Source organism: Talaromyces proteolyticus (genome assembly GCF_021365285.1).
Source record: "Talaromyces proteolyticus strain PMI_201 chromosome Unknown BGW36scaffold_12, whole genome shotgun sequence".
NCBI classification, from domain to species: domain Eukaryota; kingdom Fungi; phylum Ascomycota; class Eurotiomycetes; order Eurotiales; family Trichocomaceae; genus Talaromyces; species Talaromyces proteolyticus.
In genome coordinates, this window is record NW_025764288.1 from 1,093,129 (window position 1) to 1,111,863 (window position 18,735).

The following is an 18,735-nucleotide window of genomic DNA, read 5'->3' on the forward strand; positions in this document are numbered from 1 at the left end:
GAGTGGGACGCGGTTACCCCAACAACGAACGCCGCCGCCCGGCCGCTTATCCCTTACTGCAGTTTCATTCTTCTGACAACAGACGCATTGTTTGACAGTTACTACTTACTACTCCTAGCTACTCGCCGTCCATCCTCCCAGTTCACTGTATCGTCGTCGATCCTGATCCTGCTCAAGCGCCTTGCGAATTCACGCTCTAGCCGCCATCCCTGCATCCCTTCTTGCCACTGCTACTCACCAATTCCTTGTGAACTGAACAACCGAGTCGACTAATTCCAGACACGCTGATCATGGTAGGTCCTGCTATGGCCCACAGAAACGAAGAGCAACGCGAGCAAGGAGCTGGCAGCAGCACGACGCTATGGCATCAGCAGAATTGTTGTGTTTTTGTTGTTGTTGTCAGACGGGACAACGCCTTCTCTCGCCTTTTGGTTCGCGGTTAATTTCAGCCAGCCAGAGCCGGCGGTGCTGTTCTCGGCGCATGTCTTGATCCGCTCGCTCACCACTCGTTGTGTTGCTGCTCCTCTTCGTTTCTGTTCTTGTTTTACCATCTCCCATTCACATCTTCGATTATCTCGATAACCATGTCTAACCACGACCAGGCTTCCACCAACTACAAAGAGGCATTCTCGCTCTTCGACAAGCGCGGCTCCGGCCGTGTCTCCCTATCCTCGCTCGGCGATCTCCTGCGCGCCTGCGGCCAGAATCCGACGCTGGCCGAGATTAGCGATTTGGAAAAGAGCTTGGGAGGGGATTGTACGTACATTGATCAACATCTGTGTGACCATTCTGACGGCGTTCGTGTTTAGTCGACTTTGACGCCTTCTCGAAAGTCCTCAACCGCCCTGGCGGCTTCCGCGACCCCGGCGAGCCCGAAGAATACTGCCGCGGCTTCCAGGTGTTTGATAAAGATTTGACGGGGTATATCGGTGTCGGACAGCTTCGCTACAGTGGGTAACCTACACAAGCAAAAAAACAGGGTGGGAATGCTGATGAGTACAGTCCTGACGAACCTCGGCGAGAAAATGTCCGATGAGGAGGTGGACGAGTTGCTCAAGTCGGTTGATACCAGCTCTGGCGAGATTAACTATACTGGTGCGTATCTAATTTCCAGGTTGATGAGAAAGACTGCTGATGATGTAGAACTTGTCCGCACGATCCTGGCAAACTGATGATACCCCGCGAGAGTGACGAGCGAACGATTCTTATTGATCTTTCTTATTGATATTGATATTTGGTTGGAGTTGGCTGTGCTGCATGATGTATGATATAACATAACATTACATAACAATAACAATCGCTGGATTGACTTAGTCTATCATCATACTTCTATATATATATATATATATATTCGAATAACTACCATCCCTCCCACTCCTTTTCCATCCCCCGCAACACCTCATTCCGCTGCACAATCGCATCCAGCCCGCCCTCGCCAGTATCATCCTGCAAATCCTCCGTACCAACCAACGACCCTGGCAACAGATAAAACACCCTATCCCTTCCCTCCTCCTCCTCCTCTTCATCCTCACCCCCCTCCTCATCCCTATCATGATCAAGCTCGCGCGCATTCAGGTTAAGCGGGGTATCAATCTCATACCCAACAACAACTCTACACCGTCCGCACCTGTGCAAAACCCTCTTCTCGAACCCGTCCTCGCGCCGCACAATCACGGGCTTTGCGTCGGGAATAAGCGTCGAAAGCGGGATTGTGTAGTGTGCCTGGACCATCCCCTCCCCCCTTCTCCCTTTTTCCATTTCTGTGCTGTTTCTGTTTTCTGTATTTTCCTCTGCCACAGCACCAACCCCCTGCGTATCCCCTCCGCTGGCAACAGGCTCTGTAGTAGTAGTACGACCAGCTCTCCTCCTCCTCCTCTTCCCCTGAATGTCTAGAATCAAAGCCCTATCCTGCGCGGCCGCGGATCGTCGTGGGAGTGGCGCGGAGCCGGACAGCAGGGCGCGCGTGGATGCGATGAGGAGGTGTGAGCAGTACCGGCAGTGGAAGGTTTTTATCGGGAGGCGGGGTTCGTCCATTTTTCTCTTTTCTTTTTTCTCTTCTCTGTTTTGTGTTTGTGATTATGTTTATGTTTGTTGAGGGGGTGATAATTGGATATGGAGGAGAATGGATGTGGAAGATGGATTTTGGAGTAGAGGGCGGAATTGGTGCCAAGAGCGGACTGATGCTCCGCTGTATTCCCCAAGACTGTCTGAATATTGGTTGATACTAAGTTATAACCAGTGGACTTGGGATAAGTTTTAAATATCTAAATTATAATCGATAATAATATGTAATTAAACTGAGGGGGTATAACATTCGGAAATTCTATCTATTGCACCTGGGTTTAATAGCAAATATATTCAATGATGATGTTGATGAGTTTCTTAATATAGATATCAATAGTAACATCTGAACAATTCTGATATATACATCAGTATAATGCGATTAAAATTGAACCAACCTTAGAAACTGTTGGGTGAGTAAAGTGAATTAATCATGAATATGAATTTGATTAACCATACTTGAAAATCCTAACTATCAGTTACCTATATAAAAGTATGTAAACTGCACGCTCATTGCTCAACGTAGACTGTAGCCATTGGACTCTATTTCCTTAATACAATATATATTTGTTATTTTTACAATTATTTTAATATACAAATGTTTGAATTCTTTTTCATATAGTGTATCAGAATTCTCAAACGACAGTCGTTTGCTCCCTCCTATTCGAAGATGAAGTTATTCGAAGATGAAGTTTAGCACCTTATCTATCTTTCCAGGCTCGCGTGGTATTAAGATAGCTTCGTAATTGTCAATATCTTCCTTCAATCCACCAAGAGTTAAATTTGCCGTTCCGGGCTGGATGTACTTGCTTCTGAAACACAACTTCCAGAAAGCGAAAGCCAGTATAAAGAATGCAATCATGCCGTAGTCCAGGAAGAACCACATAACATCCCAACCCCCTGCAAGAAACAAATCATACCCTCCGGCTAAGAGCATGAAGCTTGTTCCTCCCATGGCGATGTAGCAGGTGTATGGTTGAAACCGTCCTTTGTAAGGGAGAGTGTCTCTGGAAATTCCCTGCTTCTTCAGTGCAGAAAAGAAGTGTCTATACGTCAGGGCTGTGAAACCGTAGTTGATTAGCTGACAGCAGGTGACAAGATCGACGAGGTAGGTCATGACTACTGCCGAGGAGCTGTTGACTTGGAGGAAGGCCAAAAGGCAGAATGACAGGGAGGCAAGGAGAGCCCAGAGAGGAACGCCGTTGTTAGTGCACCACGAGAAGAAACGCGGCGCCTGACCTTGGAGGGACATGCCGTGCAAGGTGCGAGTCGCAGCAAATAATAAGCCATTGCCGGCACTGAATATCGATGTCATAATAAGAGCGTTGACAAGGTGAGGTAATCCGGAGATTTGAAGTCGTTGCATTGCAATGACATATGGACTATTTCCCGGTTAGACTCCATAGAGCAAACTGGCAAACACTTACGATGCTGCACCGGTGCCTGATCCTGAGATATCGCCTCCTAGAATGCCGAGAAGGGTAGGATCGTTGTACGGAATAACGATTCCCATGCATAGGGCAGACCCGACAAAAAAGACGAGGATCCGCCATACGAATGATCGGAATGCAGGAGGCAGGATCTTGCGAGGATTCTCGGTCTCTGCAGCCACCATGGAAATGTACTCGGGGCCACAGATACTTTGGATATGTTAGTTAAAAAAGGAACTGGTCAAGGAATGTAGATACGTACGAAAAACTAGCTTGATACACACATGAAAGGACACCCAGGAATTTGCCTGTTCCTCCCGGCACGAGGTGTTCGACAAATGCTCCCGGGTTGTCCCAATAACGGAATCCATAACGGTCATGAAGGGGATTTCCACCCAGCATAGTGATGAAAACGAAGAAGAAAAGCCCGATCATTAATACAACTTTGAAGATTGACAGATAGAACTCGGAGATGCCAAAGTAGCGTACGGTGATTATGTTAAGGATGGCATAGAGGACGATCATTGCAACAATGATAGCCTCAACAGGGACCTTGTCCGTCCAGAAGGTTATCATGATGTTCATTGCTACAATCTCAAAGGGCACGAGGAAGGCCATGTTGAGAAAGAAATTCCATGCCATGGCGAAGCCGAGAGCACCATCTACCCACTCGCCGCCGAAACGGATGAAGGGCGATGGGACAGGAAGGAAGGTAACCATCTCAGCGAAGCACTCGTTCACTGCCCACATTATAGCGCCCCAGATGAGAAAGGCGACGAAGAGCCCTGCAGGCCCGCCCTTTGGTAGAGCAGAGCCCATCTGCACATAGAGCGCTTGGAAGTTGTCAGTTTTGTTCAAATTTTGTATTGCTGATGACATACATGTGCCAATTGCTCCACCAATGGCGAAGAGCTGGACTTCCTTTCCTCGTAGCTTCCTATGCAGAGAATGTGACCTGGAAATCATCTCTGTGGACGATTCCTGCACGACTTCATCGTCTGTCCTTATATCGACAGACGGTGATGGAGGTCCCTTCTCGGGATATTTGGTTGCCGACATATTTTATTGATTAAAGGGCTATTGCAGGCTACCAGGGAGCTTAGTCTATGAAACTGTGTTAACAGCATAGCAGATGTACATGCAAGGGGCGTTGGTATTAAACTATATAAGACGGTTTCACTTAGAAGGCTCATTATATGTATATTCCCTGCCTAGATTATTGTCAACGGTGGAACGATATAGTTTCAGATAACAACATCGAATCAGATACGAGATAAGCGAATGAGGAATAGTTAATCGAAGAGAACGCCCGCCGGCCACTAGTCCGACAACCTCAGCGTCTTCTTATCGTTATCATGATTGCAGGAATTCAGATCGGACCTTCCGATACTTACCCCGCTTCGACTGGGTGGAGATGGAATTGAATAAGGAATCGAGTAGGGATACCACAAGTTGTGTACGGATGGCCGATTCATATGGGATTCATGAACCATCGTCGCAACCCTAACTGTATCCCCGAATCCTAGCAGGGGGAATACGCAAAGTGCTCGAGACAGAAATGAAACAGCTCTGTTCATAGAAGTATGGATATCGAATGCTGGCTTATTAGTCCTACAGTGTAGTGTTTGAATTTATCTAGCTCAGTGCTTAAAATGGCCCCCAGACAGATGTTCCTCATACTGATAATGAGGCTGAAATTCTACAAATAATGTCTCCTGCGTTCATATTAGCGATATTTGTCCTCGTCATTAAATGGGACTGCCACTTACTGGTGTGCTCGCCATCCGGAAATTATAAGCTGCTTCTTCGTCACTGACGATTTGCTTCTCAAGTCCAGCACTTTCAGCTAGCAACTGTACTTTGCAGCTTCTCTCCATCAAACAGAACAGAAACGCTGCCTCGTCCACCGTCTCTCCAACGGTCAGTAGACCATGATTCATCAGGATCACCGCCTTCCCATCACCGAGACTCTCGGCAATCCTCTCCCCTTCCGATGCCTCATTTGCAATACCCCCGTAGCTTGAATACACCGAGTGTGCTTTATAGAAGTAACAAACATCCTGGTTGATCATATCAAGGGGTTTGGCAAACGCAGACCACGCCCGTCCATGCACCGAGTGCGTATGGCATATTGCGTGCACGTCATTCCGCGAGCGATGTATCGCGCTATGGATCTGAAAACCTGCAGCATTGATCGACCCCGTCGTATTGCCGCCGATAACCTCGCCAGTCAGGTCTACGCAGATCATGTCGCTGGCCTTGAGTAGTCCGAAGTGTACACCAAGAGGGTTAATCCAGAATCGATCCTGATGCTCCGGGTCTCGCACGCTGATGTGACCTGAAATGCCCTCTGCATATCCTTCGCGGGCAAACACGCGAAAGGCACCAGCCATGTGCTCCAGTTGCCACTGCCGTCTCGCGTCGTGCGAGGCGAACTTGGGGATGCCGGGGAGGCTTTTACCCCTGTGGGCCATGGCGGCCATAGCATCGACACCCATGGTCTTCGATGGTTGTAGTTCTGCTGTTGCTGATGGTGCCATTGTGATGGTTGCGTTGGGATGACTAGAACGGACGACAGAATAAAGCCTCAGTTGCTACGACTCAACAGTCACTGGGGCAAAGCACTCTGGTCAACACAAGCATATATGACTTTTCTTAGCTCTAAATATAGACAAAAATAGATCGGATTTCCCACATCGTCTGTACTCAATATCTTCATTGCTTCGGCCTAACCTGCTAATCACTGACTCCTTGACCTGTAACAGATATGCGGAATCTCCGCTTTGGGCCGGATAGTGGTTATAACTGTCATTGGTATCTCGAAATTAGCCGATATAATGCCCTCGGAGCGGCCGATATCATCATTAGATGTATTACGTATGCAATCTTTGGTTCAAGATGATGTTCTCTCCCGTCATGTACCAATGTGGATGATTGGACAGTTCGCTCAAACATCATCGGACCTGCATGTCGGCCTATCCGACCGTAGCCTATTGGGCTGAAGAAGTAATTACCTCACTCACTGTAGTCCGCCGCAGCCTATTACTATGTTAACAATATAGTCTAAAACATCCAGAGGCGCAACAGGAATCTACAAAAGAGAAAAAGTGGCACAGAACATTGAGTAACGTGAAATCTCGGTTCCTATTTCTGTCGTGATTATTTCTTGCTCCGTCCACTAGCTGCTTCAGAGATCCTCGTCATGGATACCAAAATCCAGGAATTTATCATACCTCTTGGTTATCGATTAACTCAACTCAAGAATCATCAGAGTACCGGGCCTGTATTGGTGGCCCTAGGTGTTTTATTGATTTCTTACCTTCTGTACAATGTGAGAAGTCTTTCCTCCCCACCACCTTTTAATCCTCTCTAGTCGCCTAGTTAACGATCCTAAATAGGTCGCCTTTGCAACTGACATCGCTCACATTAAAGGGTTACCAGAAATCCCAGGAGCTGTTCCAGTTTTTGGTCATCTGTTGAAGTTGGGCGAGGACCATGCTACTACATGCGAAAAATGGTGGCGCCAATACAATTATTCTGTCTTTCAGATCAAGCTGGGTAACACTAGGGCCGTGGTGGTTAACTCGTTTGACGACTGTAAGAAAATGCTTCTCGGGAACCAGAACGCCGTCATCGATCGACCAAAGCTGTACACTTTCCACGGTGTCATCAGCAGCACTCAAGGGTTCACCATTGGTTCCTCTCCCTGGGATGAGTCGTGCAAGAAGAAACGAAAGGCAGCAGGCACGGCACTTGGACGACCAGCGCTTAGGAACTACCATCCAATGTTTGACCTAGAAAGCTATTGCATTGTACGAGACATGAAGAAAGACAGCTGCAACGGAGAGATTGAAGTTGATATCCGGCCCTACATTCAGAGATACGCACTCAATACCACCCTAACACTCTGCTACGGTATCCGTATGGACGCCGTCTATGATGAGTTGCTCCGCGAGATTCTCCATGTCGGATCGGCCATTTCACTTCTGCGCAGCGCATCTGAGAACCTGCAGGACTACGTGCCAATCTTGCGCTATCTCCCCAATAACGAAAAGAACGCCCGTTCCAAGGAACTCCGCGCGCGACGGGATGCTTACTTGGACTTGCTCTTGAATAAAGTCCGAGATATGATTAATAGGGGCGTCGACAAGCCCTGCATATCTGCGGCTATCTTAAAAGACGAGGAGAGCAAGCTTACTGGCGTCGAGGTCTCATCTATCTGCTTGTCCTTGGTGTCTGGCGGTTTCGAAACAATCCCGGGAACATTGACCTCCTGTCTCGGTTCTTTGTCGACAAAGGAAGGGCAGGTTTGGCAGGACCGTGCATATGAAGATATCAAGCGTTATTACCCGGATATTGGCGACGCCTGGAACAACTCTTTTATTGAGGAGAAGATACCTTATGTCAATGCCATTGTCAAAGAGGCGGGAAGATATTACACTGTCAGTGCCATGAGCCTGCCGAGGAAGACAGTTACAGAAGTCAATTGGAACGGAGCCATCATCCCACCAAAAACAATGATCTTGATCAACGCCCAAGCTGGCAACCACGGTAAGATGAGTCCGAGTAGAGTGTAGGGAGCCACATACTGATCTGATTTTAGATGTTGACCATTTTGGCCCTGAAGCGGGACGATTTAACCCGGAGAGATGGCTTGAGAGTCTTGCACCCCCTACGGAGATTGAATCTAGTGGCCTCGGCCATCTTAGTTTCGGAACTGGGTCCCGCGCCTGCTCTGGCCAAAACATTGCAAGTAGGCTGCTATACACTGCCTTGGTACGTATTCTGTCATCGTACAAGATTGTGGCGAGCGAGAAGAATCCACCCAACACGGACTATGTGGACTACAATCAGTTTAAAACCGCGTTGGTAGCTATTCCCAGGGATTTCAAGGTCAAGCTTGTTCCAAGGGATAGAGACGCGTTAAGCGAATGCTTAGACGCCGCGGAGCAGAGAACTCGTGAGCATTATAAGGAGTAAAATAGGCCGGTCTCTCCAGGTGATGGGGGACGACTATGAGCACGGATGGGCGTAATTGTATGTTGTCAGAATTTACCGGGAATGAGATTAGCAATTCAATACTTTCCTTGTATGAATATATCTAAAATAAAGCGATATTAAACCAAAAGAATCTTGAAGAGTGACAACTTGATGATGCTAGCAGTGACCAAACCAGTTGACGGCGGCCCGTCCGACACGAGATAAATGTAGGGATTTGCCCCGCAGAAACGTAGCTGGCAAACCCAACCGTCGCGCAAATAGTGTAAATACAAAAAGAAAAGAAGGCTACGAGTATTTATATCCCATATTCCAACACATAAGCCATGTCTTCCCTTAGTATCGAGCAGCTTTTTGGCGTGAAAGGCTATGTAGCAGCTGTAACAGGAGGAAGCAGTGGGCTAGGTTTCATGATAAGTAAAGTGCGAGACTGATTCAATCCTTCATAATACCATGGACATATTTCTAACGTGCTGCTGGTAGGGACTTGTGACGAATGGTGCAAATGTATACCTAATCGATTTACCGACTGAGCCCATTGAAGAGAAGGTGGCGGGGCTCAATGAACTTGGTCGATCATCTGGTGGGACTGCATACGGGCAAGTTTGCATGAGAATTACATGCTCTTTCTTGATTTACGCTAACCTATATATCTTAGCTTACCATGCGACGTCACAGACAAGGACGCTGTTGCTAGAGTTGCGACCTTCATCGCTGAGCGAGAGAGCCATCTTGACATCCTCATCTCCAATGCCGGAATAAGAAGAGATCCCCCGGTCCAGTGCAATGTATTATCTGCGTCTTTGACGGAGCTACAGGAATCCATGTGGTCAGCACGCCCCTCAGACTGGGCTGACACCTTTTGCGTGAATACGACAGCCCACTACTTCCTCTCTGTTGCACTGCTCCCTCTTTTAGCCGCAGCTTCAGAGCTCAACCTAGGTGGTGGTCGCCAGGGAAGAAGTGAGGGCCGCGGCGTAATTGTTATCACGAGCTCTTGTGCAAGTATGCACAATGCAACGAACGTGGACTTGACCAGTTACGCCACGAGCAAAGCTGCAACTGACCATCTGGTCAGGTTATTGGCAGCTAAATTCAGGAAGTTTTACGTTCGAGTAGCGGGGATCAACCCTGGCTGTGAGTGCTACATAAGCGCGAACTTCCAATTCTATATAAAGCTGATGGCTGATCCATTCTCTAGTTGTTCCAAGCAAAATGAATCCAGTAGGAGAAGAGGGAAATATGTTCAGCTCTCTTTTTGATCAAGTTCCCGCCAAGAGGGCGGGGAATGAGGAGGATATCGCTGGAGCGATTATGTACCTTGTTAGCCGAGCCGGCGTACGTTCCTCCCCCCCTCCATGATTCACATATTGCTTTGTATAGAGAAAACCAGAGTATATTGACATATTTTTCCAGGCCTACGTTAATGGGGTGTCTCTCTGTGTCGATGGGGGCCGTGTTCTTGTTGCCAATGGCCAAGAATGATACGATTGCAATAGTCAGTGGTTGGAGAGGAATGATAGTATGCGGGCGTTTTCTAGTCGAAATTGGAATATTCCCATTGCTCTGGTATCAACAGGTTGATATTGCACTGATCCTGATTCCTTTATCTTGCTATGACTTTTACTGTACATACAAATATGAACGCTATTTCATGTCAGAACAGCTCCCACTGAACCGCTACATATAGCGTTAATTTGACATCCATGGCCTCATTATTGGCTATATTTTACGAGGCTTTCATATAAAGCCAGAGGTAATAGGAAATGACAATATAAATAAATGGAGCTGATATATAGCGAGTGTTATTTCTGTGGGCTGATGCTAGTAAATTACGCGGAATGCTAATAGCGTTCGCTCGGGAAATGGCCCCGTATTGTCTGTCGGAGATACCGAAACTATGAGAAGCTAGAGAACGCATATACCGTGGAATCCCAACAACTAACTGTGCATCTCTACAACACTCCCAGCCCTGATGCGATAGTGTTCTGTAATATACTGGTTCCTGAAGGTTTGTGAGAACAAGAGAATACGCGCAGAGATGTCGATTATTTCACTTTCAGATGGGTTAACGTAAGAACAAATACTCAGCGGTAAACTCGTCATGTACCTAGCTAAGCAGTGTTCAATAGCTCTGACTTCACAGCGAAACATCTGAAAGAGCTCGTCGCACAACTAAGCATCGATATATCTGACAGCAAAGACTCCGATGACTATCTTCGTCTTCTATGGTCTCTCGAAGGTGTCATGAAGCACATTGATGATAGTCCCGATTACATTCATCCGGCACTAAAACCCCAGCCTGTGTCTACGAGTCGCAACTTTTGGAGACCAAGCTCCGAGGATAATCCATTTAATGCATGGAGTCACATCTGTGATCTCAGAGCCACCAATCCCATTAGTAGTGCCCTCAAAGGGCGCACAGTTGCGATCAAGGACAACATATCAGTGGGAGGGCTGCCAACGACGCTCGGGGCACCTCCTTCACTTCTGTCTGAAAAAGCAGTGTATCCAACCTCTCCCATTGATGCGACCGTTGTATCTCGGCTTCTCGGAGCTGGGGCCGTGATCAAAGGGACATCGACTTGCGAATGCTTCTGTGCTTCCCCTCTATCGTTTACATCCGCGACGGGACCGGTGCATAACCCACGTCTTCACGGCTATACCGCGGGTGGAAGTAGCAGTGGGTCTTGTGCCTTGGTTGCTGCACATGTCTTAGCATCCGAGCGAAACGGCGGATTGGGTAAGACGGTTGAATTGGCTATCGGCAGTGACCAAGCAGGCTCAGTGCGAATTCCCGCTTCATATAACGGCATATACGGCCTCAAGCCCACTTTCGGGTTGATACCCTACACCGGTGCAGCGTCCATGTCCCCTATGATCGATCATTTAGGGCCAATTGCGTCTCGGCTTGAAGACATTGCAGGGCTGATTGAGGTGATGGCGGGATATGACGGTCTTGATCCACGGATGACTCCAGAGTCTCCTTTGATAAACCGAGTGAAGCCATATTCACAGCTGTTGGCGGCATTCCGGCAGCAATTGAAATCAAAGCCAGAGGCAGGCCGGACCTGGCGGATTGGTCTTCTCATAGAGTCATTCCAGATTCCCGGTATTGCTCCTGAGGTCCGTGATACGGTTCGCAAAGCCGCAAGCGAATTTTTCAAGGCTGCTGGTGCTACTGTCGTAGATATTTCCGTCCCCATTCACCGAGATGGGCCAATTATATGGACTGCATCGACACGGCCCTCTATGTCTAGCTGGCTTTGTCAAGGCAAGCCCTCTGGTCACCTTTCGTACTTGTCTCCCCATATCCAACCCATATGGCCACCAACGCAAGACACCTACGAGATTATCACTGCATCAAATCCTGCTCTTACAAACATCATGCTAAGCGAGCAGTTCTCGCAGCGATTTATATCCGCAGGAACCGAGGCAAAGGCTCATCGTAAGGTCTTCGAGCTACGGGATGCCTATGACAAAGCACTCGAAGAAGTGGACGTGCTTGTCACCCCATGTGCCCCGACAATTGCAATGCCTCATCCAAGATCAGTGGACAGCCAAGGCAGGTCACTTTCAATCCTAGAAAGACTTGAGCATAGCATCGGCTTGACGAGCAATACTTGTCCATTTAATGTGACGGGCCACCCTGCTTTGAACGTGCCTTGTGGATTCTCTAACCCACCAGGTCGATCTGAAATATCTCTTCCTATTGGCATGCAAATAATTGGACGACGGTGGTGTGACGAGCAGGTTATCATGGCGGCAGCTTTGTTTGAGATGGGACGGGAATTGGCGTCTCAATAGCTCAACATTTTTCATGAAAGATGTACTCTAAATTATATATTGAATACATCAATATGTTGTATATATATATAAACATATAGTTGGAATTTCAATAGCTACTAGTAGTTGTTAAAATTGTGCTTTACTCTTTGTATTTTTCTTTATTTTTGATTTAATTCCAAGTCCATGTAGAGATCTAGGCTCTCAATGGGGTCAGTTTATGAGGAAGTACACTTTTGTCATGATATACCTTACTACGGTGCTTTTGCTAAAAACTCGGTGATTGTCTGGTCCATCCAATTTGTGTCGACTGGGTTTGCGCCAGCTCCTGCTATGTGACCCCAGATCGACGGTATCACCTTCACGATTGCGGATGGAATACTCCGAGATTCCCTTTCACTAACCTCCCAACGGAAGTATTGGTCAGTTTTGCATGGCATTAATAGTACACGCGCCTTAATCAGCGACAATGTCTGTTCCAATGAGCCACCACTAGAGGCATCCACTACCGTGACATCACCCTTCTGCCACATGTGCAACTTGGCAAGTAGATCATCAGGATCCCATCCAGAGTAGCCTACCTCAGTCACATTGGCGTCCCAGTCCCTCAATGTCTCGTATCCCAAAGCTTTGAACATTTGCTTTTCGAACCACTCGGCGCTTGTCAACCAAGCCGAGTAAGCCTTGCCAAAAGCGTGAAGGCCACGAGTTGGCTTTGAAGAAGTCCCAGCAAGGTCTTTATTTACGTAGTCGGCTGAATTCTGTAGCGCGGCCTTCGGTCCTTCTAGGAATTGGTAGTTGTGTAGACTGGTTCTGGCTGAGGAACATATGATGATGGCGTTCTGAACATAATCAGGGTACATTAGGGTCCAGTAGTAAGTGCATTGACCGCCCATGGAGAAGCCCATGATGATGTCGACTGATTCAAGCTTGAAATAGGCAGTGAGAAGTTCTCGCTGTGCACGAACACAGTCCCGGTAATCAATGGAGCTGGGGAATCCCGGTGTATTAGAGGAACTTGATGATTCACCGTTTCCAAATAACGCAACCACAATGATTCTGTGGTTTTGAAGCGCGCCACTGGCAAATGTCAAGGTTGACTGGAGCCGGCCACGAAAACAGGTGATAATTAGGGCCGTTTTTGTCTCGTTTGGATTCAGGTCAAGATACGCAAGACGGACAGAAGCCAAAGTGGTGCCGTCTTGAAACGAAAAGTCTCTTATCTCATAGTAATGTTTCGTGATATCTGCTATAGCAGCCGCTTGCAGAGGGCCAGTCGAGCGTTCAGATGGTAACGATGACATGATTGGAAGCTGAAGGAGTAAGCATTGATGCGAATTAGATGGCTATGTTCTATCTACGGTGTCTAGGAATTTGACCGGGAGCAATCATTCCGGTACGAGGTAAGCTTCGGTATGTAAGGGAGGCTGGCATGCTCAAAATCTGATAAACTCAATAAAAGAATAGTTGTTTATTCGCGAACTGAATCTATTATTAATTGCCTAGACCTAGAACTGTCGGAACTGCCGACGCATATGTGGGGAGTGGCGGTATCTCCGATATACGGCAGATTGCAATTCCATATCATCATCCACCGAGGAGGTTCAAGAGCACAGAGGCAGTGCTTCTGGTTTCATCGATATTCTAGGCTCGGCCTAATGAATATTTAAGGAGAAGGATTAAAGGAATTTTGAACAGCCTGGTAGCCTATCTACATTAGTTGAAGCTCTCATATCGTATATTGTTTAGCAAGAAACAAATTAATTATTTCCTTTGGATTTCACAATCTTTGAACACTGAGACCCGCCCTTCTTATTAACTCACAACTTCAACATGTCTCCCAACGGACAAGCATTTCTTCTCAACCCTGAGTTGCCCGAGGGACCTACACGGTTTCCTCAGGCGCGTATCGCTCCCGCCTCTAGCCACAAAACCATCTACATATCTGGCACATCGTGCTGCCGACCAACAGGTGAATGGGAGGGTGTCACAGAGAGCCCAGATGGCACAAAGATACTGGATATTCGCAAGCAGACGGCAGCTGTACTCACAAATATTGATTCCATTATCAAGGGTGCTACAGGCGGCAAAGGCGGAATCCACAATGTGATCGATGCTGTCGTCTACATCCTTGACATGAAGAGTCAATACGCTGGTATGAACGAAGAATGGAACAAGGTCTTTGCAGACCGCGCCAGTGCCCCAGCCAGGGCCACTATTGGGGTTAAGGAACTCCCAGATCCCCGAATGATCGTGGAAGTTAAGGCAGTTGCGGTATTCGAGTTTTAGTACCAGTATAGACGGGCCGACTACAATCAACGACGTGTCAATCTGCAATTGAATCAGCTTTGGGACAAGCAACCGAGGAGCAAGATTGGAAAGTGATTATACCGCACCTCATTCTTGAAAACGGTGTATACGCAGACAGGCAGGCGCAGGCTGATAGAGAATATTAACGGTCGAAAGAAGTCCTTAACGCACACTAGATATATTTCCTTTGTACTTACGTACAACTCAAATGGCTCGTATTAAGATATACATGTCAAGGTATAGGTAGATGGGAAAAAGATGGTGTTACCCAATCTTGACACCCCGCCATCCCGTAGATAAAGTTCTCGCACTGATAACACGGCTTAAATGATAAGCACTCCAAGGTATTCTGTCCCGCTTCCACCATCCCTCGCCTTTACAATTTGTCGGTACCTCTGGTAACCATGGCATCTCCTATAGCCACCGCGAGAGCGAGGACATCGTGTTATCGATGCCACAAGAGGAAAAAACGATGCGACAGGGCATTACCCTCGTGCAGTAATTGCGAAGTGGCTCACGTAAGATGCAGCTTCCTTGATGACGACCGCCAAACTGCGTCCTATCCTGTAGCGTAAGTCACATATTGATTTCCCACCCGCCTTTGTCTTCCCTTGATCGAGAGCCGTAATGAGGCTCATATGACTATTTCTAGTTATGTCCGCGGCTTGGAGAGGAGGGTTCGTGATATGGAAAAGAGAATGGCCTCCAAATCCCACATGCCACCCTTTGCAGATGAAGGACATGCGTCTCTCAACGATGACCACCCTTATGCGCATTCTACCATGGAAGACATGCAGATACTTGGTCAGGAGGATTCCAGCACCTTTGGAGCCGTTCCCAATGCCAGTGCGGCCAATAGCTCCGGGGACTTTCCTACTCTCCTTCAAGACCCACCACCATCCTTTGTCGGGGAGCTCAAGACTCTCTCGCTCGAAGCGACAGCGGAAAGACACCTTGGTTCTACCTCAGGCGTCTCATTTGCCAGGCTCACCCAGATGGTCCTCCGCCGGCTGACTCCAGATAAAGCCGATTTCGTTTTCATTAACCATCGCGAAAATTATAGTGGCGCCCACCTATTTGCCTTCAATTCTCCTTCAGAGCTTTTGAATCCTTCCCTATTTGAGAGCCTGAATGATTCAGTCTCCATCCATCCAATTCTATTTGGCGATGTTGTGTTATCCGACATCGCCGAACCAAGTGCTTCGGTTGCAGATTTGAACCTGCCGACCGACCAAGCATATATCGACCGTTTGGTCGAGTTTTACTTTGCCCACTCTAATACTCTGTATCCAATTCTATATCGGGATGAGTTCCTGCAGAGCCTTCGACAGGTCCGCGAGAACTCCGAGCATCCAACCATGAACTCCTCTCTTTCCCTATTCAGAATCTGGATGGTGCTTGCGATCGGGTCTACGGCATACTCTTCCGTCTCGTTATCTGAAGAGTCCGAGTCCTTGGTTTACTACAGTAAAGCGCTTGAGTACCTTGAACAAGCTATGGAATTTGGTGAGATGGTATGTAATTTAGAATGGCAATAAACTCACTTTCTGTCGTTACTAATGACGGGTTCCTAGGCTGCCTTGGAGGTCATCATGCTACAGGTTTCGTACTCGTTCTTTAACCAATTAGGACCAAGTTGGTGACATTGGATTGAGATATTTCAGGATACGGCCTAACATGGATGCAGATACTTGGTTTCTGGTCGGCTTAGCTGCTCGGCTGGCACTCGGCATGGGGTTGCATACTTCCTCAACATACATCGGTATGCCTCTCGACATGGAACAACGTCGAAAGCGTATATTCTTCTCTATTTACATGATGGATCGGTATGTTGCGCTCACCCTTCGTTACTTGACCACCAAAGGACTCGCTAATAATTCTCTGCGTATGTATGTTATAGTGTCGTGTCAAATGCACTAGGTCGCCCTTTTGCTGTGCACGATGATGACATAGACATTTCGGTGTGTTGACCATCCATATACGGCATCTCGCGGTAGAAAAACCTGCTAACTGAACAAAGCCTTTTGTAGGCGTCGACGACGAGAACATTCAAGCTGATGGTATACATACTCAGAGTTCCCTTCAACCATCCCTTCTGGCTATCCCACTCCACATTCTTGCACTCAGAAAGATTGCCAGCAAGATCGCGAAACAAGTCTACTCAAACCGCGAGACAGCTAATCTCAGCTCGAAGGAGCGTGAAAATGTGCTCCATACGCTGCACAAGGAGCTCATTGACTGGCGCCGCGGCATGCCGTTCCCCCTTCCCGATATTAACAGTCAGGTGCCCCATTTGACCACCAACTGGTTCGACTTCAATTATTACACCCACATAGCATTGCTTTACAGGCCATCACCTCTACTACCAACCATGGACCAGGAGAGAATCAAGATACTCCTGGAAGCAGCATCGATGTCTCTTCGTCAAGCCTTCAACATGCATCAACAACGACGATTCGCCTACAACTGGCTCAACTTTCTTTCCCTGTTCACTTCAACATTGTCACTCATTTACTCCACCACTGTGCAGCCCGACAACCTTGTTACAATCTTAAAGGAGACGAAAGCGATCGATGACCTTGACTTGGCTATTGGACTGTTCGATACATTCGGTGTCAAGTTTCCGGCAGCAAACAAAATCCGGGGAATGATTGCAGAGATATCTAGGCGATACAAAGACCTGCGCGACTCTACTATTTAATTAATTATTCTTTCTCTAGGAGAGGTGAACTCACTCCCTGGTCGCTAAATAATATACCCTGCATCAATAATGATGTTGGTCCCAGTTATGCTCTTAGATGTTGCTAGGCTCAAGACCTGTTCCGCAACGTCCTTGTGGTTTTCATTTGGTTAGGACCTGAATTGTGAGGGATTAAAAGAAATATCTTACCTCAATCTCGACAAACCTTTTTAACTTGGTCTTTTGCCGATGAGCCTCCTTCTGTTCTGAAGTGAAGCGAGTTGCCCACTCCTAATTGGAAATAAGCCGTGTTCCTTATTCTCCTATAAAGAAATATTGCATTACCGTTTGAAGCAGTCCAGGAGATACACTATTCACCCGAATCTTAGGTGCTACCATGCTGGCCAACCCACGAACCATATGTATCTGGGCGGCCTTCGTAGCCCCGTAGGCCTGACAGGGATATCAATATCAGTATCTACTTATGTTGTGTAAGAGAAAGAACACTTACGAGGGAGCTTCCCATTCCGTGCACACCCGCAATTGAAGACGTCGTTATAAATGCTCCTTCTGTCTCGTCGAGATGTTGCTTTGAAGCACGAAGAAGCCAGAGGTGGGACTTCACATTCAAAGTGAATGCTCGGTCCCAATCCTCCTCGATAACGTTATCGTCGATGGATGTTGTGTCGGTAAATCTCGTCCACCCACCGTTAGAATACACTACGTCGATTCGATCCATACAGGAATGTGTTTCTTGCACGAGGCGCCGAACGTCCGCCTGTGAGGCCAAGTCTGCCTGGATTGCGATATGGCTAATAGTCTCTCCATTAACATGATCCCTTGTATCATTCATCCCGTTAAGTTCCGCGACTAATATCTCCGCACGTTCAATGTCCTTGTTGTAGTTTACGACAACTCGAAATCCACGCCGCGCAAAGAGTCGGGCAACTGCAGCACCCAGTCCTGCACTTCCAGCAGTGACAAGGATCACGGGAGCCGAGTCCATATCAATAGTTACCCTCAAGTAGCTAGCACCAAAGATATTTTTTATTAAGTAACTAGAGTTGGTTGGAACAAAATCGACGGATAGGAGAGAAGCGGAATCGATTTTCTGACGGGGATTCGTCGTTTAGCAACCTTAATATCTTGATGATTTGTTTCGGCAACTTTGAACATGGGTAACCCCCCCTCCCCTAGTTATCTTTTGGCGGCATTGGGGCTCGATTCGCCCAAATGGATCTCGTCGGGTCCTCCGATCTTGGTGGGCGGACTTGGTAAGCTAAGTAGGGTGTCGGACTTGTTACAACCTGCCCAAAAAGACCAACCTTAGTGTTAGGGGATGTTCTTAATCTATGTTCTGTTTGACATAGGAGGATCAGGTAGATACAGCGCTTTTCGATTTCTTGGCTGGACATATAAGCCACTCTTGGCCAGTCAGGAATTATTATGGCTTTCCTTTGCTGTATAGCC

General features: G+C 47.5%; 11 protein-coding genes across 11 annotated transcripts; 6 read left to right on the forward strand and 5 right to left on the reverse strand.

Annotated features, from left to right (window-relative positions):
* Nucleotides 1–79: 79 nt before the first annotated feature.
* On the forward strand, nt 80–1,321 carry BGW36DRAFT_388417 (uncharacterized protein). Its single transcript, XM_046217222.1, has 5 exons — nt 80–293; nt 603–756; nt 810–950; nt 1,003–1,095; nt 1,144–1,321. Exons 1-5 carry the CDS (start codon nt 291–293, stop codon nt 1,170–1,172), a joined length of 420 nt encoding a protein of 139 aa, XP_046067583.1. The 5' UTR covers nt 80–290; the 3' UTR covers nt 1,173–1,321.
* On the reverse strand, nt 1,300–1,875 carry BGW36DRAFT_388422 (uncharacterized protein). The gene has a single exon (XM_046217223.1). The coding sequence runs from the start codon at nt 1,756–1,758 to the stop codon at nt 1,360–1,362; it is 399 nt and encodes a 132-aa protein (XP_046067584.1). The 5' UTR covers nt 1,759–1,875; the 3' UTR covers nt 1,300–1,359.
* Nucleotides 1,876–2,737: 862 nt separating this feature from the next.
* Nucleotides 2,738–4,550, reverse strand: BGW36DRAFT_432044 (amino acid permease; the record flags this gene model as incomplete). Its single annotated transcript, XM_046221070.1, has 4 exons — nt 2,738–3,443; nt 3,489–3,701; nt 3,754–4,324; nt 4,373–4,550. 4 exons carry the CDS (start codon nt 4,548–4,550, stop codon nt 2,738–2,740), a joined length of 1,668 nt encoding a protein of 555 aa, XP_046067585.1.
* A 581-nt stretch (nt 4,551–5,131) lies between these two features.
* On the reverse strand, nt 5,132–6,235 carry BGW36DRAFT_439209 (putative aldolase; the record flags this gene model as incomplete). The annotated part of the gene is made up of 2 exons (XM_046221497.1): nt 5,261–6,235; nt 5,132–5,206 (listed from the first exon to the last, which is right to left on the reverse strand). The coding sequence occupies exons 1-2, from the start codon at nt 6,029–6,031 to the stop codon at nt 5,132–5,134; spliced, it is 846 nt and encodes a 281-aa protein (XP_046067586.1). The 5' UTR covers nt 6,032–6,235.
* A 458-nt stretch (nt 6,236–6,693) lies between these two features.
* On the forward strand, nt 6,694–8,550 carry BGW36DRAFT_419925 (cytochrome P450; the record flags this gene model as incomplete). The annotated part of the gene is made up of 3 exons (XM_046219482.1): nt 6,694–6,822; nt 6,890–8,042; nt 8,095–8,550. The coding sequence occupies 3 exons, from the start codon at nt 6,694–6,696 to the stop codon at nt 8,469–8,471; spliced, it is 1,659 nt and encodes a 552-aa protein (XP_046067587.1). The 3' UTR covers nt 8,472–8,550.
* A 252-nt stretch (nt 8,551–8,802) lies between these two features.
* BGW36DRAFT_439217 (uncharacterized protein) lies at nt 8,803–9,974 on the forward strand (the record flags this gene model as incomplete). Its single annotated transcript, XM_046221498.1, has 5 exons — nt 8,803–8,911; nt 8,973–9,088; nt 9,148–9,626; nt 9,691–9,827; nt 9,906–9,974. The coding sequence occupies exons 1-5, from the start codon at nt 8,816–8,818 to the stop codon at nt 9,972–9,974; spliced, it is 897 nt and encodes a 298-aa protein (XP_046067588.1). The 5' UTR covers nt 8,803–8,815.
* Nucleotides 9,975–10,530: 556 nt separating this feature from the next.
* BGW36DRAFT_305179 (amidase signature domain-containing protein) lies at nt 10,531–12,296 on the forward strand (the record flags this gene model as incomplete). Its single annotated transcript, XM_046212048.1, has 2 exons — nt 10,531–10,562; nt 10,622–12,296. 2 exons carry the CDS (start codon nt 10,531–10,533, stop codon nt 12,294–12,296), a joined length of 1,707 nt encoding a protein of 568 aa, XP_046067589.1.
* A 233-nt stretch (nt 12,297–12,529) lies between these two features.
* Nucleotides 12,530–13,858, reverse strand: BGW36DRAFT_432049 (Alpha/Beta hydrolase protein; the record flags this gene model as incomplete). Its single annotated transcript, XM_046221071.1, has 2 exons — nt 12,530–13,588; nt 13,841–13,858. 2 exons carry the CDS (start codon nt 13,856–13,858, stop codon nt 12,530–12,532), a joined length of 1,077 nt encoding a protein of 358 aa, XP_046067590.1.
* A 127-nt stretch (nt 13,859–13,985) lies between these two features.
* Nucleotides 13,986–14,870, forward strand: BGW36DRAFT_388431 (Endoribonuclease L-PSP/chorismate mutase-like protein). The gene is made up of 3 exons (XM_046217224.1): nt 13,986–14,606; nt 14,672–14,714; nt 14,783–14,870. The coding sequence occupies exon 1, from the start codon at nt 14,109–14,111 to the stop codon at nt 14,562–14,564; it is 456 nt and encodes a 151-aa protein (XP_046067591.1). The 5' UTR covers nt 13,986–14,108; the 3' UTR covers nt 14,565–14,606; nt 14,672–14,714; nt 14,783–14,870.
* A 61-nt stretch (nt 14,871–14,931) lies between these two features.
* BGW36DRAFT_465235 (fungal-specific transcription factor domain-containing protein) lies at nt 14,932–17,779 on the forward strand. Its single transcript, XM_046222287.1, has 6 exons — nt 14,932–15,156; nt 15,238–16,099; nt 16,160–16,220; nt 16,273–16,411; nt 16,486–16,546; nt 16,606–17,779. Exons 1-6 carry the CDS (start codon nt 14,990–14,992, stop codon nt 17,284–17,286), a joined length of 1,971 nt encoding a protein of 656 aa, XP_046067592.1. The 5' UTR covers nt 14,932–14,989; the 3' UTR covers nt 17,287–17,779.
* On the reverse strand, nt 17,331–18,256 carry BGW36DRAFT_272497 (short chain dehydrogenase reductase; the record flags this gene model as incomplete). The annotated part of the gene is made up of 4 exons (XM_046210158.1): nt 17,331–17,417; nt 17,476–17,556; nt 17,611–17,718; nt 17,777–18,256. Coding segments are annotated over 4 exons (756 nt in total), but the record flags the coding sequence as incomplete, so codon positions are not given.
* Nucleotides 18,257–18,735: the final 479 nt, after the last annotated feature.

Bases quoted from the DNA above. Each gene is read 5' to 3' on its own strand.
- BGW36DRAFT_388417 (XM_046217222.1), top strand. The intron at 757-809 runs GTACGTACATTG...GTTCGTGTTTAG, and splicing joins AAAGAGCTTGGGAGGGGATT to TCGACTTTGACGCCTTCTCG. The intron at 951-1,002 runs GTGGGTAACCTA...TGATGAGTACAG, and splicing joins TGTCGGACAGCTTCGCTACA to TCCTGACGAACCTCGGCGAG.
- BGW36DRAFT_388422 (XM_046217223.1), bottom strand. From the start codon at position 1,758: ATGGAAAAAGGGAGAAGGGGGGAGGGGATGGTCCAGGCACACTACACA.
- BGW36DRAFT_388431 (XM_046217224.1), top strand. From the start codon at position 14,109: ATGTCTCCCAACGGACAAGCATTTCTTCTCAACCCTGAGTTGCCCGAG.
- BGW36DRAFT_465235 (XM_046222287.1), top strand. From the start codon at position 14,990: ATGGCATCTCCTATAGCCACCGCGAGAGCGAGGACATCGTGTTATCGA. The intron at 16,100-16,159 runs GTATGTAATTTA...ACGGGTTCCTAG, and splicing joins CTATGGAATTTGGTGAGATG to GCTGCCTTGGAGGTCATCAT. The intron at 16,547-16,605 runs GTGTGTTGACCA...AACTGAACAAAG, and splicing joins ATGATGACATAGACATTTCG to CCTTTTGTAGGCGTCGACGA.